General features: G+C 34.8%; 1 protein-coding gene across 1 annotated transcript; it reads left to right on the top strand.

Annotated features, from left to right (window-relative positions):
- The first annotated feature begins 1,351 nt into the window (after window positions 1-1,351).
- LOC121757590 lies at window positions 1,352-3,573 on the top strand. The gene is made up of 4 exons (XM_042153114.1): window positions 1,352-1,664; window positions 2,076-2,242; window positions 2,315-2,636; window positions 2,801-3,573. The coding sequence occupies exons 1-4, from the start codon at window positions 1,352-1,354 to the stop codon at window positions 3,571-3,573; spliced, it is 1,575 nt and encodes a 524-aa protein (XP_042009048.1).
- The last annotated feature ends 15,947 nt before the right edge of the window (window positions 3,574-19,520 follow it).

The following is a 19,520-nucleotide window of genomic DNA, read 5'->3' as shown; positions in this document are numbered from 1 at the left end:
GAATCTGACAGAACAACGTAGTCTTTTTGTAAAAATCATTAAAATTCCATCCGATAACATTTAAAGCTAAAATTCAGTCACCACACATTAGACACAAAAGGTTCATCCAGTTAAAATTTCACACCAAAATCATATCTTTTGATCAGTCAAAACAAAAACGAAACCCACTAGACGGAACACAAATTCTGGCAGGACTGCGCAGTTAAATTGAAAAATTCGTTAAAAATTCATCCGTTATCAATTGAAGTTGAAATTTTGACACAACACAGAAGACATCCAAAACTTCATCCAGTTAAAAATTCGTTTGATTGGTCAAAAACTCATCGGAACCTACTGTCCGTACACAACAGTTTTCATGCTCAACATTCACAAACCCTAGTTTGTCCATCATACACTCACACATACATATTCATGCTTCCAACACATATTCATGCTTCAAAAATGAAATTACCACCATGCTTTCCTAATCACACATAACATTCACAATTGATTCATCCACACACTTACACACACACGTACATACACGCACACACACACACATTCTTGTGCAACCATCCTTCCCAACCAATTAACTCTTGGATTTACGATTCCCCACTCAACTATATGCATGAGCGGTTCAAAAATTATGGGTTCAATGGTAAGAAGGGGAATGGTGGATCAAAAATTATACCTTTCTCTTGAAAACAAACGGTAGGAATGACAATTGGTTGATTCTTCGATGGATCTTGAGTTTCCAACTCCAAAACGAAGCAAGAACGAAGAATTTGTGAAGGATTGAGTGAGAGGGAGAAGAGGCGTGTGGGAGGAGAAGGAGAGGGAGGGAGGCGTGTGAAATGGGGCTAGGGTTAGGGTTTTTTTTTCCTTTTTATACTATAGGATTAATCCCACACTTAAATAAAACAATTAAAATTGTGGGAGAATAAAATAGAGGTCAATGAATAAGTTCCACAATTAAATAAAATAGGCGTGTAGTGTTGGGGAGGGGTTTTCGAAAATTTGGTTATTTAATTAGCATAGAAATCGATTTGGTATTTACTTGGAGAGAAATATACTCACAAAATAGGTAAAAAGATATTGAGTATCCCATAAATAAGATAACAAGACAAATAAAAAATCTCCAAGTAGGAAGGGAGGGAGGGGGCATATAATATGGGGAGAAATTAAAGAAAAATATTCAAATCCCCAATGAATTAGAGAAATATGTCATTACTTGGATTTACGTGGTGTGTAGCCGAGAAGGTACAAAGCAAAGAAAGAGTGAACAATCTGAGGTGAAATGCAAACGGCATGGAAGTATTTTATGGGTGTTGGTTATGTTATACAAAGTTTCGTTTAAGAACATAATCACGAGATGGTTGAGGAACGCCATAAGCGTTTTATGAAGTTGAACCGCAATTTGGATTTAGTCTACCAGAAATTCATCCTTGATTGTGCTAATGCAAACATTGGTCCAACTTTAAGTTTTAGCTTACTTAAGGAAGTGCTTGGTGGATTAGATTATGTAGGGTGTACTATTTTAGAAGTACACGACTATAGACGTGACCTTAGAGCATACGTGGAAGGAGCTGATGCGCAAATGCTATTAAATGAGATGCACAGGAAGAAGGAACTTTGTGGTGCATTTACATATGAGTATGAAGTCAACTCAAAAGATAGATTGACACGTTTGTTTTGGTGAGATCCTACTGCCAAGAGAAACTGTCATTTGTATGGTGATATTGTTTCTTTTGATACGACATACTCAACAAATAGGTATGTGCACACTAATTACTATTTTTCACTTCAGTGAAGTATATTGTGCATTACAGTGATGTATATTGTGCATTACAGTGATGTATATTTCTGCATGCTTATAGTGTATCGTTTTTCATTTTAGGAAAGTATATTGAGCAATTAGTGAACTACAACATTCTTACAGTGAAGTGTATTGAGCATGTCTTGACATGGAGTATATTGAGCATATAGTGATGTATATTGTGCATTACAGCGATGCATATTGTGCATTACAGTGATATATATTGTGCCTTAAGTGATTTTAAAATGTAGGTACTGTATGATATTTGCTCCTTTTACAGGCAAGGATAATCATGGTCGCCGTGTGACATTTGCTACTGGCCTTTTGTCCAAAGAAAATGCTAACTCCTTTTCATGGTTATTTAACCAATTTGTAAAGTGTATGGGTGTGGCTCCCAAACTCATTGTAACCGACCAAGACTTAGGAATGAAAGTTGCTATTGAGGAGGTCCTTGTCAATATAAGACATCGGTGGTGTATGTGGCACGTTATGAATAAAGTTGCTGACAAATTGCCATAGAACATGCTTGGTAGTGAAGAACTAAAGAATGAACTGAATGCATATGTATGGTCGGAGTTGATAGAACCTGATGCATTTGAAGAAACTTGGCATGCTATAATGGAAAGATATGGGCTGGCCAATAATGACTGGTTTTCATCAATGTTTGCATTCAGAAGGTTTTGGGTTCCAGCCTTTTTCCATGATTTTCCGATGAGTTCGTTGATAAAGACAACTTCTTTGTCTGAATCACAGAATAGCTTCTTTAAAAGGTACTCAAAGTCTCGGGCTAACCTTATGCAATTTTATATGAACTATAACCATGCTCTGGAGACTCAAAGAAGTAATAGCGCAAAGCTTGAATACTATGATTCAACAAAAGTACCTATTCTGCGAAAGAATTGGAAATCGAGAAACACGCGTCAACGATATATAGTGGTAGTGGTTATAATGCAATTCAAGAAGAGATAGTTTATGCATGTTTCTTTTTGTCTTGTGCAACTCTAGGAGTGTCTACCAATAAAGAGATTGAAGTATATAACGTAAAGGACAAGGATTCAAACTCATGGACAATAACTTACTCCATTAGTGATGATACCTATTTTTGTGGATGCAAAAAGTTTGAGAGACTTGATCTATTGTGCAGTCATATATTTTGTGTGTTGAAATATAAGTTTGTTAAGTTGATACCCAAGATGTTGCGTGTAGGGAGATGGTTGAAGTCACAGTTTGTGAAGCCAATACATGGAGGTTTTTGTGATGATCACGAAATACACCTTGCTGTGGACAAGAAGAAGATTGCATTTAAAAACTTGTATGCATTATTCATTGAAACAGCACAAAGTATTGAAGGGAATATTGATCAAATCAATGCATTTGCTGCAATTATTGAAGAAGGTAAGAAGCAGCTTCTCGGAGAAGGTGTTGTTCTGTCTTCGACAGAGAAGAGAGCTTTGATTGAGAACTTCTATGGCTCACAAGTTCCGAACTTTATAGAAGTTCATCCTCCTGATGTTGTTAGTACAAAGGGAAGTGGAAGTATGAAGAAATCGAGGAGGGAGTCAGCAATGAAGTTAGCAATGAAACGAACTGCAAAAAGGTTAATGAGAAGGAAAATTAGAGGCAGGGATGATTTGGACATAAATAGTTCACTTTGTAGCCTTTTTAGAGCACTAATGATTAATTTTATTACACTTTTGAGTGAATTTTATCTCAATGCAAACTTGGTTTTTGTGTTAAGCTCAAGTGCCAATAAGTTCACTTTTATATGTATTCGTTAACAAAATACATCACTATAACCATGTTTTTACTTCACTGCTGTTAACAAAATACATCACTATAGCCAAAAATCAAAGAAACATCACTCTAACCCTGGATTATATCACTATAACTATGTTTTTACTTCACTGTTGTTAATAAAATACATCACTATAGCCAAAAATCAAAGAAACATCACTTAACCGTGGAACACATCACTATAACAGTGTTTTTACTTCACTGTTGTTAACAAAATACACCACTATAGCCAAATATCAATGAAACATCACTTAACCGTGGAACACATCACTATAACCATGTTTTTACTTCACTATTGTTAACAATATACACCACTATAGCCAAAAATTAAAGAAAGATCACTTAACCCTGGAACACATTACTATAACCATGTTTTCACTTCACTAATTTTAACAAAATACATCACTATAGCAAAATATCATAGAAATATTACTCTAACCCTGGAAAACATCACTATAACCATGTTTTTACTCCACTGATGTTAAAAAAATACATCACTATAACCATATTTTTACTTCACTGTTGTTAATAAAATACATCACTATAGCCAAAAATCAAAGAAACATCACTTAACCGTGGAACACATCACTATAACCATATTTTTACTTCACTGTTGTTAACTAAATACATCACTATACGCAAATATCACAGACACTTCACTTAACCGTGCAAGGATCACACTGGTTTCCTTAATGTAACAGTGAAGTAAATAGTGAACAAGATATTAATGTAACATAAGAACTGATATTGAATTTAAATGAAATTTTCTACAATAGTTCATGAACACTTAGAGTTTACAATAATTTTTTCCACATCTATGTCATTGTTTTTCCCATATTCTTCAAAATGCTTTGATACTGTTGCCAAGTTCTTCAATGACGCATGGTTTATTTCCGACAACATTAATGCGATGCAATACTTTACTCTCAATCTTTGGAGTGTTCCCTTGCTTCTTGTAGATAATCCTCATTTCCAATCTTGTTCCCGCAGTGTCAGGTATGCTACCATAATTGACTGTGATGTCCTCATCGTCCTCATTCTTTGAATTGTCAATAACCACTACAATTTTAGTGCTAAATTTGAAGCATATGGTGTAGTAATGTTCCGAAGCACAGATTGGAAAGAACACCTACAAAGATAATAATAATAATTTCAGAGTAAAAACAATTAGCTAATATAACAAAGAATATATTGTGTTCAGTATTTACCAAATCTACGTCGGCCCACTTGAAATACGAAATTTGTTTAACCTCATTTTCTAAATTGTCACAGAATCTATCAATTATGGCTATGATGCCGACCCCATCAGGCCGGTGAACAACCGTATACAACTGAATGATGAGACAAGTCAAATCTGGATAGAAGTAAACATGCTCTATAATGAACATATACCATGCAGTTAATTTTTCAAAATTTATACTATTCTTACGGATGGGTATGTTGTGAAAAAGAGGCGCCTCGATGAAGATAGAGCAATGTATTCTTCCATATTATTCAAATAAGAAGCCCACGCGTTGATGACACCCACTTCTACTAGCGTATGTGGCAATAGTGAACAGAATTCTCTTTTTATTACCAATACGACATCATCATCGTACATTATGTTGTCCCTGTTCAAACATGTGTATGTCTTAGTACATCTTTTGTATATTTTTCTTTCTAAATCAGAACTATAATATAAATCTTACTCATTTAATTCATATGTTTTCATAATCCACAAAAAGATTTTTGACTCTTTCAGGTAAACTTTGTTTTCTCCTGAACCACTCTTTCATGGAATGGAGATCGCAATGCAGCGGATATTCTCTTATCTGCTTTTGAACGTACCTCCAATTGTTCAATCCCAGCACTTTCCTGTCAAGGCAAGAATGAGATGAAAACTTCACCGTATTGTGTATATACTTTACTATATAAGAAATATAGTTCACTTGATGTGTGTTAAAAGTGTTGGTCACTATAGTACACTTACACGGTCCGGATCGTATACTATTAAATCGGTAGACGGATTTTGGCCAGATCCTTTTAATTTTGATTTAACGTAGTCATCATCATCGCCTAGCGCCATGCACGCTTCTATTGCAGATGCAATTTGGGCATCCACAATGTCGTCCTATTTTCATAATAAGAAATAAAAATATATCACTATAACAAAATATCACTATAGCCATGCTTTCACTTCACTGATGTTAACAAATTACATCACTATAGCAAAAAATCACAGAAACATCAATCTGACCCTGAAACACATCACTATAGCCATGATTTCACTTCACTTATGTTAACAAAATACATCACTATAGCAAAAAATCACAGAAACATCAATCTGACGATGGAACACATCACTATAGCCATGCTTTCACTTCATTGATGTTAAAAAATTACATCACTATAGCAAAAAATCACAGAAACATCAATCTGACACTAGAACGCATCACTATAAGTATGTTTTTATACCTTCAACTGTGTGTTTGGTGATGATGATTTAGTTACATCTTCACAAAATTCATCTGTCTCCTGCAAATAGTGAAGTGTAATGTATCATAAGAATAAAAACTCAAAAAAGTAAAAAAATATTATTAATTAGTACACAATATCATACAAACTGTTTTGAGTTCACTCTCAATCAAATGTCAAGTGTTAAAACACAATAGCCCACAATCAAATTGTTTACAATATTCATGGTTTCTGTTCAAACTCTTCAACTTACTGGTTTCTTTCCCAAGTTAATCTTAGTCAAAATTGATGTGCCTTCAGTCATTAATTTGCACTTTTCATCATGGGCTTCCATCATTTTTTCCATGAGATCAATCCATTCTGGATCCTCTTCTTGATCCTCTTCCATAACTTGTGTCATGTTGTGAATTGGATTTGACACAGCTTGGTCTCCTTGATCAACCTCCACACCCACCAACTTTAGTGCATTTATAGCTGCAACTTTGAAGCAATTGGAGTCATTGCTACTTGTTGGAGCATCCTTCATATATTTCATCATTTTTGTAATAGCAGCTGCAACCTCCCTTATTGAATTTTTGATTTCATCAGACGAAGGAGCTTCATCAGTTGAAGGGGGGCTTCATCAGTTGAAGGAGCTCCGGCTACTGGTGGAGTATTTCCAGTGGAAGGAGCTTCGGCTACTTGGAGAGTGTTTCCAGTGGAAGGAGCTTCAGCTATTGGCAGAGTATTTCCAGTGGTAGTGGAAGGGACAGAGGTAGAGACGGTGATTGAATTCTTGTTGACGTATAAAGCTTCAATGGAGACCGGGTCGATAATACTTTCTATGCTTCCTCTGCCAATGATACCTCCATTATTGAATTCCATCTCACCTCTCTCCTTAAGAAGTGATGTTGTCCAGTTCCGGACAGTAGGGAATCTTCTAACCACCAACCTCGTACGGTAGACAACCCTATCTACGTAACAAGCCTGCAAAAACAGATCAATAATATACTTCACTGTAAGCATATAATAGGTCTTTATATGCTCTATATACTTCACTACACTGTGATGATAAAAATACATCACTCTGAGCATATTTCACTTCACTGATATTAACAAAATACATCACTATAGCAAAAACTCAAAGAAACATCACTCTAAGCATGTTTTTACTTCACTATAAAAGAGTGCTTAAAATATAAAACTCACCAATAGGAAAGTGATGGGTCCAGTGAATGGGGTGGATTTGGTCTTGAATTTCCAGCTATCATGTGCTTTGATTAGCATATCCAAAACGCAGCTGCACCAATTGTACTGCCTCACATTGGAAATGTTGCCAATGTCGTCCAAAATACGTCCAAAATATTTTCCATTTGCAGTTGGTGAGATCAGAACATTGTCCAACAGAATAAGAAAAACTTTCTTAAACCACTCACCACCATCTAGATCACTATCAAGTTGCTCTTGCAAATCAGTTGGGTTTATTGAAAATTTGTCCTTCTTCTTAGCCTTTGCAATGGTCATCATAACATCATTTGCGTCATGCTTCTGTTCCCAATTTATCCTCAGCTCTCCTCTTGGCAGTACCAAAGTAGCATGCACATCCCCCTCCGTGATGTGTAATGGTTGATCATCAATAAGTTTTATTCTCGAGCTGTTGTCTTGATTAAAATTTTCGAGGAGTGAAAATGCCATTTCAGCAGGAATACTTCTGATCTTCAAATGTACAAGTTGCCCAAACCCCATCTCGTCCAGAGCAGCTATTTGTTTTGAGTTCATTTTCTCAATGGCATCAACAAGAACTTTCACAACGATCTTTACAACTAGTTTAGGTCTTCTGATTTTAAACTGTTCATCAGAAACCATTGTTCTCTTTCATTTAGCCTGTTTCTTTCTAGCAGGCTGTTCTTCTTCATCATTTTTTTGTGGCTTCCCACACTTTGAGGCTGGAAGACATAATACAAAAAATTTCTCAAATTCATGAATACACACTTAACATAGTTCAAAATTATACATAAATGACTCTGCCATACACATAATATATTTCACTAAGATACTAAATAATTAAATAACTCACTCTGTGGTTTTTTTTGTGGCCTATCATGTTTATTCTTAGACCTCATTTCAGGAGAAGTTGTAGTAACTTGTTTTCGAGGTCCATCTTCCCTATTCTTCGACCTTATTTCAAAAGAAGCTGCAGTAAGTTGTTGTTGAGGTCTATCCTCCCAATTCTTAGACCTCTTTTCGGCTGCAGCCGCTTCGTGGATAAGAGAAAAAAATCACTATAACAAAATATCAAAGAAACATCACTCTAACCCTAGAACACATAACCATAGCCATGATTTCACTTCACTGATGCTAACAAATTACATCACTATAGCAAAAAATCAAAGAAACATCACTCTGACACTGGAACACATCGCTATAGCCATGATTTCACTTCACTGATGCTAACAAATTACATCACTATAGCAAAAAATCACAGAAACATCAATCTGACACTGGAACACAACACTATATCCATGATTTCACTTCACTGATGCTAACAAATTACATCACTATAGAAAAAATCACAGAAACATCACTCTGATACTGGAACACATCACTATAGCCATGATTTCACTTCACTGATGCTAACAAATTACATCACTATAGCAAAAAATCAAAGAAACATCACTCTGACACTGGAACACAATACTATAGCCATGATTTCACTTCACTGATGCTAACAAATTACATCACTATAGCAAAAAATCACAGAAACATCAATCTGACACTGGAACACATCACTATAGCCATGATTTCACTTCACTGATGCTAACAAATTACATCACTATAGCAAAAAATTATAGAAACATCACTCTAACACTGGAACACATCACTATAGTCATGATTTCACTTCACTGATGCTAACAAATTACATCACTATAGCAAAAAATCACAGAAACATCAATCTGAGACTGGAATACATGTAACATCCTAAATTTTGTGACATTTATTTAATATATGTCGATTGGAAATTTCATTTATGAAATTTAAATTGTTGCTACGTGATTGAGTTTGATTATGTGGAATAAATCGTCATGGGAAAATTGGAACGAAGTGCTAGTTATATTTAATGTGGGGAATCAATTTAAATAAAGATCATGCATCTTGTTCTAGCCAAATAAAGTGGCTATTGTCGGCCTCTCCAATTATTGGAAATTTTATTCTTTCTTGGATTTAATTAATTGTTTTGGGATATTCATCCAAATTAAATCCAAATCAAATTATCCCTAAATTATGTTACATGAAACTCGAACTCTAACCTATTATTTTTGTGAGTTTCAGATATCCTCTACTTTAATTAAGAGGATGAATTAGTTTCTTTGATAAACTTTGTACCTTGTTGATTCCTTCATTTATTTTAAATCCAATTAAATCTTGTCACATTTTATTCTCCCACCCCAATTAAATTAAGAGTTGCATTATTTCCTTGTGGCTAATTAAGTCAATTTTCGGCCCCCCTATTTGTAGAGGAGAATATATTTATTTCCTATTTTGTGGAATTCCCTTTATTCAATACCAAATTAATACTTAAGCCAAATTAATTGGGGGTGTGAATATTATCCTTCTATTGTGTCTCCATCCACACTTTTTTTAGCTTAATTTCCTTGGGGGAAATCTATTTTATTGCTACCTATTTTATGGGAGTCTTTTGCTATAAAGAAATTACCAAATTTAAATCCTATTCTATTTAATTGAGGATTTAAATAATTTCCTTGTGCACACCATCAAGATTTTCGCCCCTTCCCTCATTATTTCCTACTTGGAGATTTAATTTATTTTGTTCCCTTGTTTATGGAATATTCATTGACTTATTTCCTAAATTGTGAATCTATTTCTCTCCAAGTGAATACCAAATAAATTCCTTATTGAATTTATTAACCTAATTTACGAAATTTTTGCTTCTTTTTAATTGTGGGATAATATTTATTGAACTCTATTTTATTCCTCCACAATTAATTAATTAATTAATTTATGGGATTAAACCTAGGACTATATAATCACCTAAACTAAACCCTAGCCCCCATTCTCCCTCATAATTTTCGTGCCTCACCTCTCCTCCCTCTCTTCAACCTCTCCAAAATTTCTTCCATCCTTGTTCTTGCATCCATTGAAGTTTTATTTTCAAGAGTTCCCGACGAACCGCATCAATCTTTGCTTCTACCGTTTGGTTTTCGATTCAAGAAGGTATAACTAAATCTTTTCCTCATCTTCTCCATTGAAACCTTGTTGTTGATTCATTCATGCATATAGTGAGTGTAGGAATCACAGATCGCAAAATTAATCGGTGGGAATTTGTGTTTGTATGAGAAAAACTGTGAATATGCGATTGTGAATGAATATGTGTAAAGTTTGAATGATTCATTGGTGAATGATGTGTGGTTATATGATAACATGATTGTGAGAACCTTTTGAAGCATGTTTGTGTGTGGGAAGCATGAAAAATTGTGTTTGGTTGAATGAGGAAGAAACCCTAATTTCGAAATTTTGAGACCTGAAAACTGTGGTGTTCGGACAGTGGATTCCGACATGTGGTTGACTGATCAAAGGATCTTATTTTGTTTCGAATTTTTAACTGAGTAAACTTCAAGGTGTTTCCTGTGTGGTGTGTAAATTTCAGCCCCTTTTGAAGAAAGATGTACTTTTAATAAAATTTTGAAGTCGACTGCGCAATTCTGCCAGAAACTTGTATTCTCGCCCAGAAAGTTTCGTTTTCTATTTGTCCGACCAAATGGCCTCATTTTGATGTGAATTTTTAACTGGATGAAATTCGAAGTGTCGTCTATGCTTTGTGAAAATTTCAGCCTCATTGGGCATCTGATGAATATTTGGTGAATTGTTCAAATGAACTGGGCAGTGCTGCCAGAATTTTTATGTTCCGACCAGAGAGTTGCATTAATGTTTTGACTGACCAATCGACATGATTTGAGTGAGATATTTTAACTGGATGAACTTGAATGTGTCTACTGTGTTGTGACCAAAGTTTAGCTTCATATGAGGTCGGATGGATTTTTGGTGATATTTACAAACAAACCGCGCAGTTCTGCCAGATTTGTTGTTATGTGGAAATATCACTTGTTGCCAAGTTTTAATGAATTATATGATGCATGTATGATTTGGGAAGGTATCATGTGACGTGATTATGTGTGACACGTTGAGAAATATTATGGCATGTTGTTCCTTAGGTTGATGGATGTTGGGATGGGTAAATTAAGGGAATGATAAAAGGAACAATAGGACATGCATGGTAATGTGAATTTATGGAAGACTGATTTGTGTTGTGATGATTGGCAAGGGTTATTGTGTGTACGTGAGCACAAGGAACGAGGGTTGCCTTAAGTGGATATTGAATTGATTAAGCCAATGAGATGGGCTTTCTTTACAAATCTTTTTATTTTCCGAAAATATGATGTGGTACTATAAGGGTGGTTTAACTTGTTATGTCATGCCATGGATTGTTTTGATTGAGATTGTGTGCCTGATGCCTAGTTCGTCTGAGTTTACTCCTTTAGGCTATATGGCTGTGTTGTGAAATGAATTCGGGTCTGAGTAGGGCCGCAAACCCTATCAGGCTGTGTACACTAGTGAGATCGGGAGCCGTCCTTGCTAGTCGGCCGGTCTCGTGGGCGAATAGTGTGACCACACTTTCGTCGCACTGTGGATTGATGATTGTGATTGATGGATTGTTGAGAAAATGGGGAGATTATTTGACTAGCTAGTCTATGAAACGTTTTTGTGTTCTCGATGATATTTCTTTACTACGTATAAAACTCGAGATCAATGGTATGGATGACATAACTGTATAAATGTTTTCGGCATGAGCCCATTGAGTACAACAAGTACTCAGCCCTGCATATGTTTTTCCCAATGTGCAGGTTGAGCGGGATGTTGCGGTGGATGTTGAGTTGGCCTAGGAACTTTGGATGCGTTGTGTCTTCATACACAGACGTCATCCTTGACTCTCTTTAAACCTTATTTCCGCTGCTATATCTTTGAACTATGCCTCAAGACTTTATTCTGTTTCGTACTGTGTTTGAGCATGTTTGATTGTGTTAGGCGTTAATCTGATGTTTACCCTGTTACTCTGAAATGGTTTTTCGTGAACTAAACCAAATGTTTTCTTTTGAAAAATCCTTTGCCATAAGTCGTTGCTAATTAATAATAAATTTATAATATTAAGTTTCTTTAAACTAAAAATTTATTGTCTAAACTTTTAATGAACAAAAATATTATTCCTTTAAGCTAATTAAGTTTTCATATAAAATGTTATCTTTAAATGTTGTCTTTAATGTTATCCCGTGGTCGCGATCGCCTCGTTTGTAGTACCCCTAGTTTGGGCGGTCGTGACAACACATCACTATAGCCATGATTTCACTTCACTGATGCTAACAAATTACATCACTATAGCAAAAAATTAAAGAAACATCACTCTGACACTGGAACGCATCACTATAGCCATGATTTCACTTCACTGATGCTAACAAATTACATCACTATAGCAAAAAATCACAGAAACATCAATCTGACACTGGAACACATCACTATAGCCATGATTTCACTTCACTGATGCTAACAAATTACATCACTATAGCAAAAAATCACAGAAACATCAATCTGACAATGGAACACATCACTATAGCCATGATTTCACTTCACTAATGCTAACAAATTACATCGCTATAGCAACAAATCAAAGAAACATCAATCTAAACCTGGAACTACATCACTCTGACCACAGAAAATACGGTTATATAAATCATTCTAACCACAGAAACTACGGTCGTATAAATCACAAGACACGAAAATATTGTATATTAAAATTAAATAATAGTAGGAATGACTCACGGTCGGAACCTTGTTGTATACAACCGGAACTTCCGGTTGCATTTTTCTTCGTACGTTCAAAAGCTACAAAAAATTTAAATCTAAATCAGTTCTAAAATCATACCTACAAATAAATGTTAATCAGTAGGAAATTTACATTTCGAAAAATCTCTTTGATTTGTAGTCATCGTGTTCGGCGAAGGACTGGATGTTGATGACTGGATAGCGACGGCTACGACGACGGCGATGGCTACGGTGATGGCGATGGCTACGACGAGGTTGAATCGCGATTTAATTTTGCAGAAGAGAGAAGAGGAGAGTAGGTGAAGAACGCGGGTTCGTTCTCAAACGAATTGAATTTTCCAATGACGTAATTTTGGCTGCAATGACAATTATACCCCCGCCTTGTTATTGTGGAGTAAATTTGTGATTGAGGGAACTAATTTCTCCTTAAATTCAAAAATTACGTGTATTAATACTAGCCCTTGATTTTCTTGATCTTGTGGCTGTGATTTGTTCTCTAGTTCTGTAGTTAATAGACACTTGCCCTAGATCACTACTCTCTCTCTCTCTATATATATATATATATAGGAGTGATCAATGTTTAACTAATTTTAAGTGTATAACTAGAGAAAAATTCTCAGCTACACATCTTAATACTCCAAATTAATCTTATGGCTTAACTATTTTTACATGTTTTAAATAAAAAGTAATTAACAAGGGCATTTTTGGAAACCATATTCAACTCCAATCGTCTCCTTCAAATTTCCAACTCCAATTTCAGAAAAAATGGAGCTTCTATTCACACTAATTTTCCTCTCCCCTCTCTTCCTCCTCTCCCCAGCCTCCGCCGCCGAGCTCAACACCACCCGCCGCGCCCTCGCCGGTGCCGCCAATTGCAACATTTTCCGCAGTAAATGGGTCTACGACGCCTCCTACCCGCTCTACGACTTCTCCTCCTGCCCCTTCATCAATGACCAATTCAATTGCCTAAAATACCGTCGTCCAGATCGGAATTAGCTCAAGTACCGCTGGTAGCCTTTCTCCTGCATCCTAGCTAGGTAATCAATTGATTCAATTTCTTTTGATCATCGCTTTCGGTGAAGCAGCGACAGGCGGACGGAGGTGGCAGAGGAAGCCATGGATGAACCACGGAAGCTTCCACGGTCCCCGCGATCACCTCGTGAATGCAACGACTGAGCATCTGCTTCCAGTTCCTAAATTGCCTATTTAGTTTCAAAATTTGGCGATTGTGCTTTGTTCGTGTAGGTGTGATCCTACTGCCAAGAGAAACTATCATTTGTATGGTGATATTGTTTCTTTTGATACGACATACTCAACAAATAGGTATGTGCACACTAATTACTATTTTTCACTTCAGTGAAGTATATTGAGCATATAGTGATGTATATTGTGCATTACAGTGATGTATATTTCTGCATGCTTATAGTGTATTGTTTTTCATTTTAGGGAAGTATATTGAGCAATTAGTGAACTACAATATGCTTACAGTGAAGTGTATTGAGAATGCCTTGACATTGAGTATATTGAACACATAGTGATGTATATTGTGCATTACAATGATGTATATTTCTGCATGCTTATAGTGTATTGTTTTTCATTTTAGGGAAGTATATTGAGCAATTAGTGAACTACAATATGCTTACAGTGATGTGGATTGAGCATGCCTTGACATGGAGTATATTGAGTATATAGTGCTGTATATTGTGCATTACAGTTGCATTACAGTGATGTATATTTCTGCATGCTTATAGTGTATTGTTTTTTTTTATTTTTATTGAACATTCAGTGAAGTATAGTGAGCATGTCTTATAGTGTACTATTTTTATTCATTTAGTGAAGTATATTGAGCATTTAGTGAACTTAGTATATGCTTATAGTGATGTATTTTGAGCATGCATTACAGTGTACTGTTTTTACATTTCAGTGATGTATATTGTTCATATAGTGAAGTATATTCTGCATGCCATATATTGATTTTAATATGTAGGTACTGTATGATATTGGTGATGAATTGTGAGACGTCGCAATCTTCTTCGGCTTCAGAAAAGGGCACCCCGACGTCGTTGAAGTCGACGTAGAGGTTGGCGACGATGCGGCCGGCAAGGGGGTAGTATATGGAGAGGACCTCCGATAGGGATTTTTTCAGCTGTTTTGATTTTAAGGAGTCGGAGAATTTTGGATTTGGTGTGTAAAAGTAGACGAAGGGAATGAATGTTGTAAATGCACGTTGATCAAGAAATGAGAGTTGGTATTTTTGATTATCTGTAAATTTTGTTATTGTGTTTTTGTTTTCTGTAAATCTTTTGGTTAGATTCATTGTAAGATGAAGAATAGATGTATATTAATATGAGCACAGTATGTGTTTGATGAAATGTCACAATGAGTTCATTATTTGTTGCTCAACATATTACTACTACTATTTCTTAGTTTTTGCAATACTTATTACTTGTGTCATTTCTTGATTGTTGCTCTACTTATTACTACTACAATTTATTAATTGTTATCAACATATACAATAAGTCATTATATTAATGGAATGATGTTTCTGTGATATATGCGTATAGTGATCTATTTTCTTCATATCAGTGAAGTAAAAACATGCTTAGAATGATGTATTCCACGGTTAGAGTGATGTTTCTGTGATATTTTCTTATAGTGATCTATTTTTGTTCATATCAGTGAAGTAAAACCATGCTAAGAGTGATGTGTTCCACGGTTAGAGTGATGTTTCTGTGATATTTTCTTATAGTGATCTATTTTGTTAACATCAGTAAAGTAAAAACATGCTTAGAGTGATGTGTTCCACGATTAAGTGATGTTTCTGTGATATATGCGTATAGTGATCTATTTTCTTCACATCAGTGAAGTAAAAACATGCTTAGAGTGATGTTTTCCACGATTAGAGTGATGTTTCTGTGATATTTTTTCTTATAGTGATCTATTTTGTTCACATCAGTGAAGTAAAAACATGCTTAGAGTGATGTGTTCCACGGTTAAGTGATGTTTCTGTGATATATGCGTATAGTGATCTATTTTCGTCATATCAGTGAAGTAAAAACATGCTTAGAGTGATGTTTTCCACGGTTAGAGTGATGTTTCTGTGATATTTTTTCTTATAGTGATCTATTTTGTTCACATCAGTGAAGTAAAAACATGTTTAGAGTGATGTGTTCCACGGTTAAGTGATGTTTCTGTGATATATGTGTATAGTGATCTATTTTCTTCCTATCAGTGAAGTAAAAACATACTTAGAGTGATGTTTTCCACGGTTAGAGTGATGTTTCTGTGATATTATCTTATAGTGATCTATTTTGTTCAAATCAGTGAAGTAAAAACATGTTTAGAGTGATGTATTCCAAGGTTAGAGTGATGTAAAAATATGCTAAGAGTGATGTATTCCATGGTTAGAGTGATATGCCTGTAATATTTTCTTATAGTGATCTGTTTTGTTCACATCACTGAAGTAAAAACATGCTAAGAGTGATGTGTTCCACGGTTTGAGTGATGTTTCTGTTATATATTCTTATAGTGACCTGTTTTGTTCACATCAGTGAAGTAAAAATATGCTAAGAGTGATGTGTTCCACGGTTAGAGTGATGTTTCTATGATATTTTCTTATAGTGATCTATTTTGTTAACATCAGTAAAGTAAAAACATGCTTAGAGTGATGTGTTCCACGATTAAGTGATGTTTCTGTGATATATGCGTATAGTGATCTATTTTCTTCACATCAGTGAAGTAAAAACATGCTTAGAGTGATGTTTTCCACGATTAGAGTGATGTTTCTGTGATATTTTTTCTTATAGTGATCTATTTTTGTTCATATCAGTGAAGTAAAACCATGCTAAGAGTGATGTGTTCCACGGTTAGAGTGATGTTTCTGTGATATTTTCTTATAGTGATCTATTTTGTTAACATCAGTAAAGTAAAAACATGCTTAGAGTGATGTGTTCCACGATTAAGTGATGTTTCTGTGATATATGCGTATAGTGATCTATTTTCTTCACATCAGTGAAGTAAAAACATGCTTAGAGTGATGTTTTCCACGATTAGAGTAATGTTTCTGTGATATTTTTTCTTATAGTGATCTATTTTGTTCACATCAGTGAAGTAAAAACATGCTTAGAGTGATGTGTTCCACGGTTAAGTGATGTTTCTGTGATATATGCGTATAGTGATCTATTTTCGTCATATCAGTGAAGTAAAAACATGCTTAGAGTGATGTTTTCCACGGTTAGAGTGATGTTTCTGTGATATTTTTTCTTATAGTGATCTATTTTGTTCACATCAGTGAAGTAAAAACATGTTTAGAGTGATGTGTTCCACGGTTAAGTGATGTTTCTGTGATATATGTGTATAGTGATCTATTTTCTTCCTATCAGTGAAGTAAAAACATACTTAGAGTGATGTTTTCCACGGTTAGAGTGATGTTTCTGTGATATTATCTTATAGTGATCTATTTTGTTCAAATCAGTGAAGTAAAAACATGTTTAGAGTGATGTATTCCAAGGTTAGAGTGATGTAAAAATATGCTAAGAGTGATGTATTCCATGGTTAGAGTGATATGCCTGTAATATTTTCTTATAGTGATCTGTTTTGTTCACATCACTGAAGTAAAAACATGGTAAGAGTGATGTGTTCCACGGTTTGAGTGATGTTTCTGTTATATATTCTTATAGTGACCTGTTTTGTTCACATCAGTGAAGTAAAAATATGCTAAGAGTGATGTGTTCCACGGTTAGAGTGATGTTTCTATGATATTTTCTTATAGTGATCTATTTTGTTAACATCAGTAAAGTAAAAACATGCTTAGAGTGATGTGTTCCACGATTAAGTGATGTTTCTATGATATATGCGTATAGTGATCTATTTTCTTCACATCAGTGAAGTAAAAACATGCTTAGAGTGATGTTTTCCACGATTAGAGTGATGTTTCTGTGATATTTTTTCTTATAGTGATCTATTTTTGTTCATATCAGTGAAGTAAAACCATGCTAAGAGTGATGTGTTCCACGGTTAGAGTGATGTTTCTATGATATTTTCTTATAGTGATCTATTTTGTTAACATCAGTAAAGTAAAAACATGCTTAGAGTGATGTGTTCCACGATTAAGTGATGTTTCTGTGATATATGCGTATAGTGATCTATTTTCTTCACATCAGTGAAGTAAAAACATGCTTAGAGTGATGTTTTCCACGATTAGAGTGATGTTTCTGTGATATTTTTTCTTATAGTGATCTATTTTGTTCACATCAGTGAAGTAAAAACATGCTTAGAGTGCTGTGTTCCACGGTTAAGTGATGTTTCTGTGATATATGCGTATAGTGATCTATTTTCGTCATATCAGTGAAGTAAAAACATGCTTAGAGTGATGTTTTCCACGGTTAGAGTGATGTTTCTGTGATATTTTTTCTTATAGTGATCTATTTTGTTCACATCAGTGAAGTAAAAACATGTTTAGAGTGATGTGTTCCACGGTTAAGTGATGTTTCTGTGATATATGTGTATAGTGATCTATTTTCTTCCTATCAGTGAAGTAAAAACATACTTAGAGTGATGTTTTCCACGGTTAGAGTGATGTTTCTGTGATATTATCTTACAGTGATCTATTTTGTTCAAATCAGTGAAGTAAAAACATGTTTAGAGTGATGTATTCCAAGGTTAGAGTGATGTAAAAATATGCTAAGAGTGATGTATTCCATGGTTAGAGTGATATGCCTGTAATATTTTCTTATAGTGATCTGTTTTGTTCACATCACTGAAGTAAAAACATGGTAAGAGTGATGTGTTCCACGGTTTGAGTGATGTTTCTGTTATATATTCTTATAGTGACCTGTTTTGTTCACATCAGTGAAGTAAAAATATGCTAAGAGTGATGTGTTCCACGGTTAGAGTGATGTTTCTATGATATTTTCTTATAGTGATCTATTTTGTTAACATCAGTAAAGTAAAAACATGCTTAGAGTGATGTGTTCCACGATTAAGTGATGTTTCTATGATATATGCGTATAGTGATCTATTTTCTTCACATCAGTGAAGTAAAAACATGCTTAGAGTGATGTTTTCCACGATTAGAGTGATGTTTCTGTGATATTTTTTCTTATAGTGATCTATTTTTGTTCATATCAGTGAAGTAAAACCATGCTAAGAGTGATGTGTTCCACGGTTAGAGTGATGTTTCTATGATATTTTCTTATAGTGATCTATTTTGTTAACATCAGTAAAGTAAAAACATGCTTAGAGTGATGTGTTCCACGATTAAGTGATGTTTCTGTGATATATGCGTATAGTGATCTATTTTCTTCACATCAGTGAAGTAAAAACATGCTTAGAGTGATGTTTTCCACGATTAGAGTGATGTTTCTGTGATATTTTTTCTTATAGTGATCTATTTTGTTCACATCAGTGAAGTAAAACATGCTTAGAGTGCTGTGTTCCACGGTTAAGTGATGTTTCTGTGATATATGCGTATAGTGATCTATTTTCGTCATATCAGTGAAGTAAAAACATGCTTAGAGTGATGTTTTCCACGGTTAGAGTGATGTTTCTGTGATATTTTTTCTTATAGTGATCTATTTTGTTCACATCAGTGAAGTAAAAACAT

Source organism: Salvia splendens, chromosome 12 (genome assembly GCF_004379255.2).
Source record: "Salvia splendens isolate huo1 chromosome 12, SspV2, whole genome shotgun sequence".
NCBI classification, from domain to species: domain Eukaryota; kingdom Viridiplantae; phylum Streptophyta; class Magnoliopsida; order Lamiales; family Lamiaceae; genus Salvia; species Salvia splendens.
This window is presented reverse-complemented; position numbering and strand designations above follow the sequence as displayed.

Excerpts from the sequence above, each read along its gene's own strand:
- LOC121757590 (XM_042153114.1), top strand. The coding sequence starts at position 1,352 with ATGGTTGAGGAACGCCATAAGCGTTTTATGAAGTTGAACCGCAATTTG. Across the intron at positions 1,665-2,075 it reads CTCAAAAGATAGATTGACAC|GCAAGGATAATCATGGTCGC; the intron begins GTTTGTTTTGGT and ends CTCCTTTTACAG. Across the intron at positions 2,637-2,800 it reads TGCTCTGGAGACTCAAAGAA|GAGTGTCTACCAATAAAGAG; the intron begins GTAATAGCGCAA and ends GTGCAACTCTAG.